Source organism: Aethina tumida, chromosome 5 (genome assembly GCF_024364675.1).
Source record: "Aethina tumida isolate Nest 87 chromosome 5, icAetTumi1.1, whole genome shotgun sequence".
Taxonomy (NCBI): Eukaryota; Metazoa; Arthropoda; class Insecta; order Coleoptera; family Nitidulidae; genus Aethina; species Aethina tumida.
Genome location: NC_065439.1, coordinates 28,882,413 through 28,899,604, shown reverse-complemented (window position 1 = coordinate 28,899,604; position 17,192 = coordinate 28,882,413). Strand labels below are relative to the sequence as shown.

Below are 17,192 nucleotides of genomic sequence, written 5' to 3'. Positions count from 1 at the left end.
GTTGGCGATTTAAAAACTTTGAAATAAGAAAAAAGTGTCACATAACTCAGATTTGTCTATTGTCATTGACTTGTATTTTTAAGGTAAATTAGTGAAAAGTTGTTCGAAATTCGGAGGTCTTGTCGCACATCGCACACTTCATCGACATTGGAAAAAAGCGAAAGCGAAGAAAGAGGGAAACTAGAAGGCAAACAGGAAAATTGGTGCGTACTGTTTTTTCGAGTTTGGCTTGGTATCCGATAGAGGCGACAGTATCGCCGCAAGTTGTGACGTCACAAACAACGATCAGTCACTTCGCACGAGAAAAATATGTCGGCGTGCTGAACGAACGAACAAGTGATTATTGTCTGTTGTGTGAACTGAATACGCGGTTCGATTGAAATTGTTAAAGCAATTCATCGTACCAAGTCGTACCCATCATGTCGCACTTAATCGGCATGGGGAAACCGGACTACATCGTCGGTGGTAAATATCGTCTCATCAGGAAGATTGGAAGCGGATCCTTCGGTGACATCTATTTGGGCATCAATGTCACAAACGGAGAGGTAAATATCACGTCGAACGTGCGTTTCAACGGACAGTGTAATTTAAAAGCGAGGGTGCGATTCGGAACGGATTCTCGGACGTTCCTTTGTGTGAATCGAAGGAACGGGATCGTAATGGCAACGACACGCAATGGCAGCCATGTCCACAAAACAGACTGCAACCCGTTCTTTATTTACGTTTTTCTTCTTTCCTCTACCTCCCCATCCACTCTTAAATCGTACTTTTTATGTGTTTTTCGATTAAAATTTTATTGAAAAACTGTTCCAGTGCGAAACCCGACTTGTTTTGCAACGGTCGAAAAGTAGGTTACATTAACAGGATATAAGAAGGCTCTTACGACACATTTCGCAATTTTATTATGTTTTACTGACCACATCGACGACTATTTTCTCTAACAGAACAATCCACCCCGTGAACAAGTCGAGAAAATCCACCCTACGTGTTTTGTAAACAGACAGATGTGTATAAAAAAAGGGAAACATCCTTCAACAGTCTTGTACCCAAGGACGGGTAGTGCGATTTTTCTAAATGCTGTTTCTTTTTATGATTGTAGGAGGTGGCAGTAAAATTAGAACAGATCAGGGCCAGACACCCCCAACTTCTTTATGAGAGCAAACTTTACAAAATTTTGCATGGTGGTATTGGAATTCCACACATCAGGTGAGTCACTCTTCTGTGTTGCAATAATTAATTATGTTTTAATCTGCATGAATGAATTGTGTTTAATAAGATTAAACCTTTCCAAGTTTCTATGAATTTGGCTAAAAAAAAAATACAGCTGATTCAGTCGATATGACATGATACCATAAGTATTGTGTGTGTGTGTGTGTGTGTGTGTGAGTCAATTGTGTATTTAACTTTAGAGCCTTATTATTATTTATGTTCCGTTTGTTGAGGTTTTAAAGCGTAATTCTATCGGTGAAATCGCTTCACTGATAACTGTCGTTGTTTATGTACACGAATATTTGAAAGTATCCGTGCGATTACCATTGTAAATATTTGGGTTCAAGTCCACCAAATTACTTTTCATTATTTACTAATTAAAGTTACATTTAAAATGTAATGTTGCTTTCGTTTTTCTAAATTCATTCGTCTGCTCTGGTCCAGTCCATTTTTAGTTGTGCAAGACACCCACTCCCGTCCAACCGCCAATGCATAAATGGTTGATCGACCTTTGAAAAAAATAAAATATTGTAAAGCGACGATCGACCATTGAACAATGCACACGCACATTCGATTTTCGAATTTCGGTTGTCGTGACGTCACGTCGGACGGTTTGAGAGGTTCGAGTCATTCAACTCTCACGTTCATACAGTTGGTCGAGTCGTAACATCCACTTTTCCACCCGGACTCGATTTAATCGATCGATGCAAATGCCACACGACAAACAAGAATTCGCCGAAAGTTACCGTAAACAGTATTGAAAGGAATTAACTTGTTTTCCTAAAAAGAATGAAAGAAAGAAAGGAAGGAAGGTGAGCAGAGGAGGAGGAAGTGTAAAAATAAATGACACGTGCAGGTCTGCATGTTGCCCCACACTTGAGGGCTTTCTTCCCGTGTCTTGTTGCGTATAAACACGTGACTAAATTATTCTGTTCAAATATATACATAAATTCATTATTGACGTTCCGTCTTATCTTAACGAAGCAATTATTGAAGTTTGAAGATACTGCGTTGTTCTACGTTACAGTATCAGAAAAAAAGGTTGAATATTTACACGGTTCGTCGATAAAGAAGTGTCACGTATTAAAAAAATCAACACTTTCATATCTTATCTTGACGAAACGAAACGTGGCCCGACACTCATGAGGTTCCAAATTTTGATCGAACGAACGGCTAATTTTCTATTACAGATGCAATATTCCGGTCTAGGTCGATCGATTTTACGAAACGCACTCACAACAAGGCAGGCGGACAATTTGACCTGATTTCGATTCAAATGCTTTCTTTCTTTCTTCCTTCCTTTTATTTCACACTGCAAATAGGACGGTTGAAACAAAGTGTATGCTGGTAAAAATGGTGTCTCTAACACAATAACGGTCTAAACTCTTTTTAGACACTGTAGTGGTAATTAGCAGCATGTCTGTGTCCCTAATTACATTCGGTGTGACGAATAATAATGATGACGCTTGAATTTTCAGATACTATGGGACGGAGAAGGAATACAACGTGCTGGTGATGGATTTGTTGGGACCATCACTCGAAGATCTCTTCAATTTTTGCAATCGACGCTTCACCATTAAAACGGTGCTGATGTTGGCCGATCAGATGATCGGTCGCGTCGAATACGTACACTGCAAATCGTTCATCCATCGTGACATCAAGCCGGACAACTTCCTCATGGGCATCGGTCGCCACTGCAACAAGGTATCTCCTCGATCAATCTCACTCCCTTTGTCACTTTGCTTCTTGTCTTTGAAAGAGCAGCCCCAAACGTATCAATGATTTATTTGATTTGTTTTTGTGTTAACCGTAGAGTTTGAAAGGTGTCGAGATGTCGAAGGTCGTCCCTTCCACATCGAAATCAACCTTTTGGTAAGTACGTAAAGAATCGTTGCTGGGTTTGTTTTTGCTCTTGTCTGGGACAGTTTGCGTTGAGTGGCGACGATACCGATTGCGATAACAAGGCCGTTGTTTCCAGTTGTTCCTGATCGACTTCGGACTGGCGAAAAAGTTCCGCGACGCACGCACCCGTATGCACATAGCATACCGCGAGGACAAGAATCTGACGGGCACGGCCCGTTATGCCTCGATCAACGCCCACCTGGGAATCGAGCAGTCCCGTCGCGACGACATGGAGTCCCTCGGCTACGTGCTCATGTACTTCAACCGGGGCAGCTTGCCGTGGCAGGGTCTGAAGGCGGCGACCAAGAAACAAAAGTACGAAAAGATCAGCGAGAAAAAGATGTCGACGCCGGTCGAGGTGCTGTGCAAGGGTTTCCCAGCCGAGTTCTCGATGTACCTGAACTATTGCCGCGGGCTGCGTTTCGAAGAGGCGCCCGACTACATGTACCTCCGTCAGTTGTTCCGCATCCTGTTCCGCACGCTCAACCACCAATATGACTACACGTTCGACTGGACGATGCTGAAACAGAAGGGGGTGACGTCGGCGGGAAGCGGCGCCGTCGGCACGTCCGCCCAACCGCAGACAAGTCAGACACTCGCCCAACAGCCAGGTATTGTTTACGCCACTAGATCTAGAATACAGTCACGACCACTGCCCTCACCGCCGCCACCCTATCCACACGACACCGTTTCCCAACATCCAAAACGTTCCGCCGACTAATCGGACTGTTGGATGTTGAGGAATCTTCTCATCCACACACACACACACACACACACACACACACACACACACACACACACATTCACACTCACACTCACTCTCACAAATTAGACAAGAAGAAGAAGAAGAAGATCATCTTTTTTACGTAAATTTTCTCTGTCTCTTCAAGTAATTTGGACAGTCAAAAACTGGAGATGAATTGGAAACGCAGAGTTACACTTTGATACACTTGACTGATTAAATATATATTATTATAAAAATGAAAGAATGTTTCCTTATTTGACGTGTTTTATTTTTGACTGAGTCAAAGCAAAGGAGAAGGTTTAAATAATAAAATGACAATGGTATTTTAGCATTTAAACCTCCGGTCTGTTTCCATTCTGTGTAGATGGCATTTCTCTCTCTCCACACACTCCATTATAAACATACTCTCTCAAACCAAACGATAACTAATAACAAGTGGATGCTGATGAATTGAAACTTGAAACTCTTTTCAGCGAACCGCGAGAAAAAAGACGATGAAAAGAACAAGCAGAACTCTGCTAAAGGTACAAGTCAAACAAAAGCCCACGCTTCTGCTACAGATATTTATATCTATAAGTCGTTTAAGAACCGCTAAAATTTTCTTTATTTTTTCTTACATTTCTCCACTTGTACTACTACGCTCTCTGCTCTCCATCTCTCTCTCTTTCTCACACACTTTTCCCCTCCTCTTAATTTCCATGACCACTGATCTTTCATTTTTTTTTATTATTTATGTGATTTCGTGACGACAACAAAAATTATTATACCCCTCCCACTCAGAGTTTGTTGTTTTATTTATTGTTAATGTTTTGTGTGCAGAATTTGAAGTGTATTATATTTTTGTTTTGTTTTGTTCCATTTTGTTTATATCGAGCAGAAGCAGTGGCGTTATTATCATCAATTACCACATCATCATTCCTCATTCGATTGGCATTTTTGTTTTGGATTTTTTGCGCTTGTTCAAATAATTTGCTTTACCAGTATTGTTTTTTTTTGTGGGTTTTTTGGTGCCATTATTACGATTAGTTTAAAAAAGAGGTTCATTCGTTTGTTCGAACGTTGATTGGTTGGTTCGTCCGTTGTAGTTGGATTGTGTGGCTTCAAAATTTGGGCGTCGGTCACTGACGTGTGATGGAGGCACACTTTTCTCAATAATGATGTAAACCATATACCAATAGAGTGTCTCTTACGTCATACGGTACGACTAACCCTCCTCATCCATCATCGATTCATGTAAAAAGGGAATTGTAAATACTTCTTGCCGAGCAAGAAGTATTTATCGTTCACGATGTTGTTTGTAATTAACTGGCACCTAATCGTAAGTTAATTGTGGGAAGTATTGCCCCATCAGACTAACATGATTATTTAAGTACATTATAGATTAGAAGATAGAGGGAATGGAAGTGGATTAATGTGGTGTGTCTTTTGTTTCTAGGTAACCGTTAACGTGGCGCGCTTGGCTAAAAAAGCGCACCGACTACTGGACTCTTGATCCAACTTCGTTGTTTGGTTGGTCAGTCACACCTCCTCAAAGAGGACGTCTGACTCTTTTATATATAAAATTAAATTTTTATTGTAAGTGAGCATATATACGAATTATAATTTAACTTTGATCTATCCGTCGTTTAATGCGGTAATTGTATAAAAATTATATGGATAAAAATCACAATAAAAATTGATTGGTCGGTCGGTCGGTCTGTTGGTTTGTTCGTCGGTTGGCCGAGGGAGGAAGGGGCGGTCTTGGTCTGCTCCAGTCCATCTCCACACCTCCTCCTCCTCCACCTCACTGCCACATACACACACTACGACCGCCGCCGTCATCATCCAACATCAACATCAATATCAACATCAACATCAACAACATCAACACAACAACAAAACGTATGAATTTCTGTGTGACGTGAGCGAGTGAATGCAAGTCAGGCTGTATTATTTAAACTATATTATAATAATTATAAGGCGTAGATTGTAAAAAATGAACATGATTGAAGAGGGGAAGGAAGAATTGTCGCGCGGATACTCGGATGATAAGTGAGTACTGTAATATTAGTAAAAAGAAGGAAAATTAAAAAAGTACGTGTGTCTGTGTGTGTGACAAGACGTTTCGCCACCTTCACCTACGTTGTTTTTTAATGTATTCAAAACGGTGTTATTGTATTTGTTTATCGATCGCGATCAGAAATCTATATTAAATATAGGATTGAACGGACGCAGTCCGGTCTCGTGCCGGTACCTGCTGCTGCTGCCGCTGTGATTCAACCGTTTCTTCAATTCTCCGATTGATTCGCTGATTTCGTCTCTGTTTTCGTTTCGTTTCGAGAGCCGCTCTTTCATTTCATTTTAATCGACCATCGATCAGTGTGAAATAGATTGTTAACTCTGATCTTACCTGTGACAATTGTTCTGAATTGTCTTTGGCGTTGTTTCTTATTATTCTTACTACTACTACTCTTATTATTAACATCCCGTAAAGTTTAATGTATAAAAAATAATACATGATAAATCAGTGTGTGTACTATTATTATTATTATTATTATTATATGCCAATTTATAACTTTAGGTTTATTATTGTTATTTGTGTAATATGATTTTTCTCATTTATGTTTAGTAACACTATTTACGGAATAGTTTCATTTTGGCTGAGACGCCGTTAATTTTAGTTTAACAGTGTTCCAAGAGGTATTGCGATAATAAAAAAACATAAAAGCCACAAGTTTTTTCATTTCCCCTCACATTTGTCATTTTATTTATTATTCTAGGAACTGTACATAAACATTTACTTAATTAGAAAAAAAAAAAAAAAAAAAATCACAGTCAATTAATCAAGAATTAAAATTAAATTAAAACCTAATTTCCTATAGTTCAGTTCACCTGTTCAACTCTTGTTGAATCTGAGGCAGCGTTTTGCCCCTCGTTTCGGGAACGACGAAGTAGACAAACAGAGAGGCGCTCGCCAATATGCAGCTGAATATGTAGAACGTGATGTGATTTCCGAGTGAGGAATTTAAAATTGGAAAGAGCAGCGTAACCAAGAAGGCGGCAATCCAGTTGGTGACTACGCCCAAACCGCTGCCGAGACCTTTGATCTCGGACGAATATAGTTCGCCGAGCAGCATCCACGGAATCGGTCCGTAACCGACGGAGAAGGCGATCATGTAGAGGACGCAGCTGGAAATCGGCAGGAAACCGATGCTGGACGTGTCCACACCGATGTTTTTCAGATGGAAAAACATTCCCAAGGCGGCCATGCACAACAACATGCCGGTGGAGGAGAGAACCAGAAAGAGTTTCCTGTTCGCCTTCTCGATGAGCAACGTCATGAGATAGGCGGAGACCAGCTGCACCAGAGTCAGGATGATGCCGGCAATGGTTGACGAGAGTGAACTGCCGGCCGCTTTAAATATCGGATCCACGTACATAACTATTGCGTTGATGCCGCACAGCTGCTGATAGGCGAGCACGCCGCACACGGAGATTATGGCCCTTATGTTGCCGCGATTCGAGAAGATCTCTGCGAAGGTCTTGCTGTTTGCCCGCGACTCTTCGATAGATTTTTCGATCGATTTCACTTCTTCCGACACGTTGTAATTGGAACCTCTCAGATCGGTCAGCACCCGTTCGGCTTGTTCGATCAGTCGCTTCTCACAGAGGAATGTCGGCGTTTCCGGGATGAAAAAGTAGGAGACTCCGAAGGCGATGGGAAAGATGGCCAGTATTAGACTGAGACCGACCCAATTGGTAAAGTAACCCACGACGCAGGCAGTCAACATGCCGACGCCCAGAAATAGGTTAAAGAACGATCCCAGAACTCCTCTGGAAGACGCGTCGGCAATTTCTCCGATGTACATGGGAACGACGACACAAACGCCACCGAGACCGACACCGGCAAAGAACCTGCCCGCAATAACCATTGCCACGTTCGTAGAGAAAATGATGAGGATCCAGTTTAGCACGAAGGGGGCGGAAAGCATTAGAATCGTGTTTCTTCTGCCGATCTTGTCGGCGATGTATCCGACGGGAAGAGCGGCCACCAGAGCACCAATCGTCAACATAGATCCGACCATGGCTCCCTCCTTCTCGCCGATCGTGAAGCCGGGTGCTCCCGTCTCTTTGGCACGGAGGGTCGCGTTCTCCGTTTCCGGAATAAGGATTTGAGAGAGGGCGGGGGCGGTCCATGCGAGAACCGTGCCGGCGCATATCGCACCCACCGACACTGAAATCAAATTATTCACTCACTCTGTTCACTTAATAATAAAGAAATTGTTTTCGATTACCTAAAGTTGCGACTACATATTGTTTCAACTTTTGAGCCGGAGACGTCCGCGGTAAGTTGTTGTGGTGGAGCATCGTGTCTGTTTCTGTGTACCGAGTCATGATTAGAGTTTGTAAACGATTCCACGATAGTAAAACGAGTTATCGAGAATTGTGAGGGTATTTTTTATTATATATATGGAGAACAATGGGGATTATCTCGGATTAAGTTGTATGTATTTATTTATCTTGGCTACAAAATATGTTTACGACACTCATCATCTGGACGAATTCTACCGAAAACTTCCATACGTTTTCGAGTGTTTATTATCGAGTTCACTAACTGCTCACCGTTACCGATTCCTTCGAGAAAATTTAAGAGAAAAGAATGAAGGATAAGAGAAATATGACGATTAAAGTGCATGTGATTTTAGTCCATTTCAAACACTATTAATGTGTAGTAAATTCATGCGTCGTAACGAATTGAAATCTTGAGCAAACAAATTTAACATTTTAACTGTTTATACGTGAACAAATATTTGAAGGGTCCAAAGATGAATTAGTCCAAAAACGTATTTTGGACCTAATGTGATTCATTACAGTTAAAAAATAAATAAAATTTGAAAGTCTTTTTAATTAAACTTCAAAAAAACTATTTTTAATTCGTCCATTCATAGTTAAAGTTTATTAAAATATTCATTACTGATTATTAATAAAGAAATGTACCCATGGTAAACTAACAAACCAACTTAACATAGAGTATTTTATTTATTTATTTAGTTCGGGAAAAACCACTGTTTGGTCTGACATAACATAACATTCTCACATCCACACTTTTGTCAACTAATCTTACCTATGAACAGTGCACAATGTTTAACATTGATAATTGAAAGAGAACTGAATTAAATCAGCGAAACGAACATCATTTATACAATCCCCAACAAAAACACGAATTTTCCCCAAAGTTTTGGAAGGCCGCAACTTCATAAGAAAGACTAAAATAAAATAAACAAACATGTAAACGTAGAAAGTTTTAACATTAACGATTACAAGTGTTTATTTTGTGATTAGCGAATTTAAATTATTTTCGTTGTACTGTCAATAATTAGAATAATAAAATTTTATGAGGATAATTCTTCGTCGAAAGTTAAAAAAGAAAATAAAAAACTTACCTTCTTATAAAACGATGGATGAACATCGAAGCGTATTTCGTATATGAAAAGCGTGTTAATTTTTTAAAGGATATTTTTATAAAATGGGAATACCCGTTTTTTGTGTGTAGAATGAAACAATTAGTACGTAAGTGCAAAACATAACATTTCATTGAACATGAATTTTGATACGTGAATAGTTATAATAATAATAATAATAGTTATTATTAAGAAAGGTAAGTAATTTAATTTTAATTGTCTCCATTAATAAATAAATTTATTTTTATGATCAGTATTTAAAAATTACTTTTTATATATTTAATAAACGTAAACATAATTAATATTCCATACTCTCAATTTTGTGTATGGCACAGTAAACGCTTCAAAGAGGATTTTTCAATTTTGGAACATACAATTTGAGTCAACAACAAGTAAAGGGTTGCAAGAAACTGATTTTAGAGTCCCAAGACGTTTTCTACACCCTCTGTTACATGGGGAACATTGACTTGAATAGGTATAGATGATTCTAACATCGATGTAAACATAAAAAGACCGTCACGAACAACAGTCTGATGTGGATTATCTTTAGACTGGTTATTCAATTATTTCATTTGTTCAAAAATTTGGAGCAGGTTTCGTTTCTGACCTCCCGTGTGAGTTGCAAATCATGACATTACTCAAATTGTGTGGCCACAACGTTCAGCATGCTACAATTCAATTGAATACATATGGAACCGTCATTAGAGATAATTTTACAATTGAATCTATTCACTGTCAAAATTTAGAGGAGCCCTTAAACAGAAACGGTAAAGTATGGATCAACAATCCAAGTACTAATTGAAAAATGTACCGGTTAAAATTACAATACAGTACAATACAATTTGAATTTGTTTTAAAACATATGTTATATTATGAAATAATATAATAAATTTATTATATTTTATTGTTACCGCTTTATAATATTTGAATGTATTTTTATAACGCATAATAAGATCTTATTAATGATCAAGTGCAATTAAATGATTATCATCTGTATCTGTAGTCGTTATCAAGATTAAAAAATGATTCGGTAAACATAATCAAGTGGTGGGATTTTCACTTTAGATGTTTGGAAAAATTCTCAAAAATAAGCGATTAAAGTCGAAGATCCATAAAGTAGCAACAAGGGTTTGCTTAATCTGCTGCATCGATATTATTCATGATAGTGAGACTAATTCTAAATTGACACGCAGATTAATCAGTTGCAAATTAAGAAATTATCAATTTACTTACATCTTTTGAATTTCATTCGTCTGGCATGTTGTCTCATAATGGTCGTGAGACATGTTCACATTTCTTTCTGCATCCTAAAAAACGATTAAAAAATTAAATTGTAATATCTATTATAAGTGTTTCCTCGTAAACTACTGTAACTACACTCGTTATAAATAACATTTTGATTTTTAGTCTCACCGTTTCGAATGAAATATTAACCGCATGTGCGCCTCTGTTACGATGTCAGACTTGAACCTATTTTGATAGTTCAATTCTTTATCTATATCATGATGTCATAAAAGAATCATTTATTGCTCTTTAAAAGAACTTTATTGTTAAAATTTATTAACAGTGTTTTTCACTGCCATCTTGAGATGGGGAGAAGCGCCATCTAGGAAGAATTTAATATCCAAAATTAAAACTTGGCTAAATTCATATTTATTGAACATTCGTTGTTTTACGGGGAATTATTTTTAATTAATTTTTCTGTAATTACAAATGAGACATAATAATAACATAGATATAATTTCTATAAACCTATATAAAATTAAAATGCCAGTTAAATATTTTATGTGTATTATTCAATTTTATGCGAAAAATTGTCTGTCATATTAATTATTATAGACATATTTTTTTAATCTCTTAACTGTTTTTCGATTTGATACGTCGACCTTTTATTTGATCCATGTTCTTTTTTATAAATTCAGGTTGTTTTATGGCATATGTGACATTTCTTATTGTATTTAAGATTTAAGCAAGATTACAATTTTATTACACTTATTTACTTTGCGTTCAAGTCAAATGAAACATGTGACGGTTTTAATGTTAGTATTTATTAAAAATATCAACACAGACATATATATGTATGTATTTAAAAATGACTAGTCCGTAATAATACTTGTTCTTTGGTAGATATTTGTCATAAAGGTTTCGATACAAACTCGTTGTAGATTAGCTGAACACTTCGCACACAGAACGTTCCGTTGCCATTCAAAGATCAAAAAAGGTTCGTTGTTTTTGCGGAACGAAGAGAGTGTGGAGGGAAAGTAACTCAGAGAAGCAGAGAGTGCGTGTGTCACGGCGGCATCCCGTTGCCCGCTGCCGCTCCCGTTCCGTGCACCCTCATGTGTCTGTTGAGGTTCCCCGACTGACTGAATCTGAGCAAACACAATTTGCACTCGTACGGTTTTTCGCCGCTGTGGATCCTCAGGTGTTTCGTCAGCGTGCTGCTGTCCGAGAAGGCTTTCTTGCACAGCCTGCATCTGTAGGGCCGCTCTCCGGAGTGGGTGCGCATGTGGGTCGTGACGGAGGAACTCTGGGAGAACCTCCGGTCGCAGACGGGACACCGGAACGGCTTTTCCCCGGAGTGGGTGCGCACGTGGGCCGTCAAGTTGGCCGCTTGCGAGAACGACTTGTTGCAATCGACGCATCGGTACGGTTTCTCGCCCGAGTGTGTGCGGAGGTGCGTTTTCAGGGTGCTGGGACGCGCGTAGCTCTTTCCTGAAAACCACTTGGCGATAATTCAGCCGTAATATGAGTAAAAGACAAGTTATCCTACCGCATATCCGGCACACGTTCGGTTTCTGGCACTCGTCGTCCATCAGAGTGATGCTGTGTCGCCGTCGCGGCGAAGAGAACGACATCTGCACCGGTTTGTAACTGGAGGCGGCGAGCACGGGGGTGTCTTGAGGCGGGCGGAAGTCGGCCGTGAAAGAGTAAGTCGTGCCACCGTAAGCCGGACTCAGCAGGCCCGAACCTGCGGAGTACTGCGAGGAGTTCGCAGTCTGCGGTGTCGCACTCCACTGGACCTGGGGACAGGAGATGTCGGCGGCGGGATGGTAGCCGTGCGAATTGGGATGGTAGCCGTGCATGGTCATGTTCATCGACACGTTCACGCTCATGCTGGGGAACATCTGTTGCGGGAACGGTTGGTCGCAGTAGCCGCCTCCGCCGGCCGGCGACAGCAGCATTTGCGGATGGTACAGCTGTTGGTGCTGATGGTGCTGCTGCTGCTGCTGCTGCTGCTGCAGTTGCTGATGCAATTGCTGATGATCGCTCTGTCGGGACGTCTGGTCGGGATGCACGACGGCGTGTTTCAGTGACAAGAGCACATCGGCCACGTCGCCCGGTTGTTTGTTCTCGCGAAATATCAACGGCGGTTGGGTCTGGAACGTGCCGCAAGGTTCTGTTCTGGAACAAGCGCCGAATCAACGATGGCTGTTGAAATCGATGGCGACAAACTCACTTGTAGGTGGTGGTGGTGGGAGCCAGTTGGGAGTTGGCGCAAGTCGGAGAGATGTTGAACAGTGTGGGCAACGGTTCGAGGTCAAGCGGCAAAGAAAACGATCCCATGTCGTCGCTCCAACAGTCGCTCCAACGGTCCTCCGTCGTTCCCGATGTTCCTGTCGTTCCTGCAGCGGCTGTTGCTGTTCCACCTTGAGTCGCTCCAATTCCGGTTATGTTATTGTTGGTTACCTATAATAAATTAAGTTAAACTTTTTTTAGGCCCAATGAATGGTTGGATAAACAATTTTTTATGTAAATTAAATAAGATAAATAATACCCATATGAAAAGTACACTTACCCTTTGAGATGCGTCAAATAAATAGTTTATTACACATATTCCCAACGAAAATGAGGAAATTACCTGTTGAAGGGTCCCGTTCGACCAGTTGCACTCGAACTGGAGCCCGAACTGGGGATTGTTGGGTACGTAGCTGGCGTCCATGATGGGAGGCGGCGAAGGGGCGGCCAAAAGGGCCGGATGCTGTGAGCCAATCCACAACTAGCTACGGACAATCATTAATCGTCGTCTCTCTCCTGTGTTTGTTCTCCTCCTTCTAAATAAAGCATGTTTAATTTCGATATTTCTAATAATAAGTAGGTTTTAATATTTTCGATAATATAATAGTAATTAAACGTTCTGTTCAAATGAAAAGGAAACTTAAATTGGCTCATTTCTCTGAATAATTATATTTTTGTTTTTATTTTATTTGTTTTTATGTTGAACTAATGAAAATCATTACTCATCATATTATAATTTTTAATTATGTCTTAAAATATACAAAATATTTCAAATAATTCAATTAAATATATCGTATATTTAAAATATAAAACTTAATTAAGTAATATTGAAGCATTTAAAAAATATCCATTTTACTTCATATTATTGTCTATTATAATACGAATAATATTTATGAATATTTTTTTACATTTTTAGTATTTTAAAGTGTTTTGTTTGAGGAGCAAAATATTTACATCACATTTAACGAAATCTTGTTAAGTGTTTTCGATTCTGGTGAAAAAACCAACTGTAAATTCCAAACATCTCGACAAAGTGATTGATAGCAATCTTGTTCGTACTAAGAAATTGGGTCATATTTCACATGTGCGTTGATTAATATTTAAATTGTTTTATCTCTTTCATCTTGATAAAAAATAACCCAAACTGGCGCATCCACCAAATACGCAAACTACTTCACATTATTCATTTGTTTAACAATAATTTTGTGTCGACGTAGTGAGTTGACACAACTCGAACAAATAATCATGAATAACGAAAAAAGGAAGGAAGGAAGGAAGGAAGGAAAGATTAGTTGTCATGACGACAAATTAAAACCGAAACCGCCGAAGATTTTATGGCTTCGAGGTTTCAACCGACAATATTGGTTTGTTGGAAATATTTTCCGGATCATTTTTCTTTTTCATCTATTTTCCTTTCAACATACTCTTTTTGTTTTCAACGATTTAATTTCGGGTGCATTGTTCCTCTTTCCACGCTTCCGTTTTTAGCAGCGACTTAAGAACGACCAACTTCTACCGCAGTGTTAAATGTTAAGAATGAAATGACTTACTTGTTATAAGAAGAGCGCGTAAATAAATAAATGGCATCCAAGTCCAAGTTACGTAAACCGACGATGGGTCAAGACCGACGCGAAGCACAAACCCCTGAACATGCTGAAAACGAAAACTGTGCCGTGCGAGTTGTGGAGGTGGTGGTGGCTAATTTAAAACTAAACTCTTCACTTAGGTAGTCAAGTGCCGATCGGATGATCGGATCGCACACACTGACCGATGATGAGCCACTCGATTCTCTTTTCGCCCCCCGAACAAACATCCCTTCCACACGCACATAATTATAATTGTTCTTCTCGTGCTTCTTTTTATTTTTGCTTCGCGCCACTGCAGAGTGCACTCCTAAATATTGACATAAATAGAAATTTATTTATCTTATTCCATTTGCTTCCCTAAGGTTAATTAATTAATTAGTTCATATATTTATTGTTGCTTTTATTGTTGGAACCTTATTTAGATTTATGGAGAATAGGAAAAGGTTGAATTAGTTGAAATTTATATAGCAATTATATGAACACACTGTGTAAAATTAGAGTGGAGAGTACTTAATAGTAATAGTTATAGAATGGTCTTTGGTTAACATGAATGACAAAAGTGAAGCGTCAAAATATGAAAGTTTACAAGTTATTAGGGTGAATTGTATATTTATTTCTAATTGCATGTAAAATTTATCACTCAAATAATCTGCAGGATGAATAAGTTAAGTTTGATGTATTCAAAATGAAATCATTGAAAATAAAAGATTTCAGTTGAAACAACTGACTCTTAAAACTTATTATTGTTGAGTGTAAATATTTAGGCAAAAGGGGAAACGTTCTTTGTTGAGTCGTCGTCGTTGTCGTTGTCGTTGTCCAACTGACTCTGAATTTGATACCAACAGTTCGATTCGATCAACTGCACCAAAATGTTCTTAACTCCTTCAACCGTTCACTAATTGGACGTATTGAATTCCTTCCACCTACATATCCATACTTACAGCAAATATACCATTCGACATTTTCTCTATCTACCTACCCACCCCTCTACTAGATACATCTTTAGTTAAAGCATAAACATTGATGTTTGACACACTCGTAGTTAAACGTGGATGGCAACACAAATTTGCCATTTTCATATTTGCATTCGACGTCCGAAAACAACAATGCAGAAGGAAGGTAACAGAGGGCGGTGCCCGGGCGTCGTTGTTATAGCTACCGTCGCGACGACGACCAATAGTGAGAGCTCAGGTATCGATTTGAGGCGGGATTTCCCTTTTTGCCCTTCTCTAGATTCCTCGATTCGTTTTTTGTAAGTGATTGTTTGGTATACATATTTTTGAATAACTAATAAAACTCGTTAAAAATTCATTTTTTGCGACGCTCCCCAAAAAGCATTTGATGACTTTTTTTAATTACAATTTAATTTTTCGGTAAAATTATTTTTATTAAAAATTACAGTAATTATTGAGAATAGCTAAATTAACAAAACATTAATCCTAACGTTTTCTTATCAAAAGAAAGCTTGAAATTGAATTTTAACAACCATTCTAAAATTTATAATATTGTTTTCTGAACATTCCCAATCTAAAACGAACGAATCATACGTTTGTAACGCGGCAAAAAAGGAAAGAAAGTAATTCGATAGCCGAGATAAAACATTTAATTTTCGGAAGTGATCCGGATGAATCCGATAATTTGAGGCCGCAGCGGTTTGCACGTGCACGTGCGCAATCGTACGCGTGCACGAGATCCGCTTATCAGCAGATCAGCAATCGCGAAATCAAATACGCCTCTTTCTGATACTCAAACTAATTGTTTCAGTGCTTTCCAATTTGTCCGGCGAGGACCACTTCAACGCTTGGGAACATCAGTCAGATGTTTGGGGAGTGGTGGAAAGATATTCGCCAAGTTATTCCACCTGATACGTTGTCAGTCAATCAGACAGTCAGTCAGACGGAATCGAGACTCGAAATGGATCCGAAAGACAAATACAGGTGCGAGAATTGATGTTTGTTCAGGGCGCAAATCGGTGCACGTGCCGCACGTGCCGAACATTCGACACCGGTCCGTCTTGCACTTTTGATGCTTTACCATTTAAATTGCGTCTTTTCTGATTCGCTTAATCGACCATAAAACTTACTGATACGAAATCTTATCTTCTCCTCCAATATTTGTTGTTTCGATTACATTGATCACCGCTTCGCTGCAGATTGATGCAAATTGCTGAAACGATTGTTATGGTGGAACAACAGCGATGAGGGTTGTGGAAATAAAAGACAAATTCTCAAACAACGCAGCCTATAATGCAATTTATTATTAAATTTTTAAAATAGCCATTCCTAAAGAGGGTTTCATTAATCATACGAGTTAGATTCTAACAGAGAAGAACCCAGAGTATATTTAATTTATAATAAATAAAAGTTTTTTTTTTAAATTTTCAACACAAGTCACAAAGTGATTGATTTCAAGAAATGCGAATGCAAACTCTGTTGTCGTCAAATGTAATAAAACGTCTTCTTTGTGTAATTCAATATGTCCAATTTCAACATCACCATCACCATAATCTTCAAGCTGTTAATATCAATTTAGATCGGATGCAACTTAATGACTAGAAATTATTAAACAACTAAGAATAGAAGAATGTTTGTGCGTCGCTTCGATATTCGATACGATTCGGATCGATTTGAAATTCGATCCGAGCGAAACACGAAAATTAATACCGACAAAAATGTAAAAAAATAAGACGCCTTCCTTCGTATTACTCAAATAGGATGTTCACATTAAAGGATGGGAAACGATAATTGATCCATTTCATTCCATTTCTTTTTTTTTTTTTTTTTCGTAATT

At 38.8% G+C, this 17,192-nt stretch overlaps 3 protein-coding genes across 7 annotated transcripts; 1 reads left to right on the top strand and 2 right to left on the bottom strand.

Moving 5' to 3' along the window:
• The first annotated feature begins 77 nt into the window (after positions 1–77).
• On the top strand, positions 78–6,569 carry LOC109609602 (casein kinase I). 3 transcript variants are annotated; one of them, XM_020026296.2, is made up of 6 exons: positions 78–545; positions 1,100–1,206; positions 2,688–2,913; positions 3,188–3,722; positions 4,330–4,380; positions 5,292–6,569. In XM_020026296.2, the coding sequence occupies exons 1-6, from the start codon at positions 420–422 to the stop codon at positions 5,300–5,302; spliced, it is 1,056 nt and encodes a 351-aa protein (XP_019881855.1). In that variant the 5' UTR covers positions 78–419; the 3' UTR covers positions 5,303–6,569. The 3 variants fall into 3 exon arrangements, with proteins under 3 accessions (XP_019881855.1, XP_049823481.1, XP_019881856.1); XM_049967524.1 differs by lacking the exons at positions 4,330–4,380; positions 5,292–6,569 and adding an exon at positions 4,002–4,110; XM_020026297.2 differs by lacking the exon at positions 4,330–4,380 and having other exon boundaries at positions 80–545.
• Positions 6,570–6,636: 67 nt separating this feature from the next.
• Positions 6,637–8,498, bottom strand: LOC109609566 (facilitated trehalose transporter Tret1-like). Its single transcript, XM_020026254.2, has 2 exons — positions 8,131–8,498; positions 6,637–8,069 (listed from the first exon to the last, which is right to left on the bottom strand). Exons 1-2 carry the CDS (start codon positions 8,228–8,230, stop codon positions 6,724–6,726), a joined length of 1,446 nt encoding a protein of 481 aa, XP_019881813.2. The 5' UTR covers positions 8,231–8,498; the 3' UTR covers positions 6,637–6,723.
• A 2,825-nt stretch (positions 8,499–11,323) lies between these two features.
• On the bottom strand, positions 11,324–14,578 carry LOC109609570 (protein glass). Of its 3 annotated transcripts, none has more exons than XM_049967500.1 (5): positions 14,367–14,578; positions 13,160–13,352; positions 12,758–12,987; positions 12,071–12,697; positions 11,324–12,012 (listed from the first exon to the last, which is right to left on the bottom strand). In XM_049967500.1, exons 2-5 carry the CDS (start codon positions 13,238–13,240, stop codon positions 11,394–11,396), a joined length of 1,557 nt encoding a protein of 518 aa, XP_049823457.1. In that variant the 5' UTR covers positions 13,241–13,352; positions 14,367–14,578; the 3' UTR covers positions 11,324–11,393. The 3 variants fall into 3 exon arrangements, with proteins under 3 accessions (XP_049823457.1, XP_049823458.1, XP_019881819.2); XM_020026260.2 differs by having other exon boundaries at positions 11,503–12,012; positions 12,071–12,702; XM_049967501.1 differs by lacking the exon at positions 14,367–14,578 and having other exon boundaries at positions 13,160–13,435.
• Positions 14,579–17,192: the final 2,614 nt, after the last annotated feature.

Coding starts and splice junctions, on each gene's coding strand:
- LOC109609602 (XM_020026296.2), top strand. CDS start 420: ATGTCGCACTTAATCGGCATGGGGAAACCGGACTACATCGTCGGTGGT. Junction 546..1,099: donor TCAATGTCACAAACGGAGAG/GTAAATATCACG, acceptor TTATGATTGTAG/GAGGTGGCAGTAAAATTAGA. Junction 3,723..4,329: donor GACACTCGCCCAACAGCCAG/GTATTGTTTACG, acceptor AACTCTTTTCAG/CGAACCGCGAGAAAAAAGAC.
- LOC109609566 (XM_020026254.2), bottom strand. CDS start 8,230: ATGACTCGGTACACAGAAACAGACACGATGCTCCACCACAACAACTTA. Junction 8,070..8,130: donor ATATGTAGTCGCAACTTTAG/GTAATCGAAAAC, acceptor ATTTGATTTCAG/TGTCGGTGGGTGCGATATGC.
- LOC109609570 (XM_049967500.1), bottom strand. CDS start 13,240: ATGGACGCCAGCTACGTACCCAACAATCCCCAGTTCGGGCTCCAGTTC. Junction 12,988..13,159: donor CGAACGGGACCCTTCAACAG/GTAATTTCCTCA, acceptor AATTTATTATAG/GTAACCAACAATAACATAAC. Junction 12,013..12,070: donor GAACGTGTGCCGGATATGCG/GTAGGATAACTT, acceptor AGTGGTTTTCAG/GAAAGAGCTACGCGCGTCCC.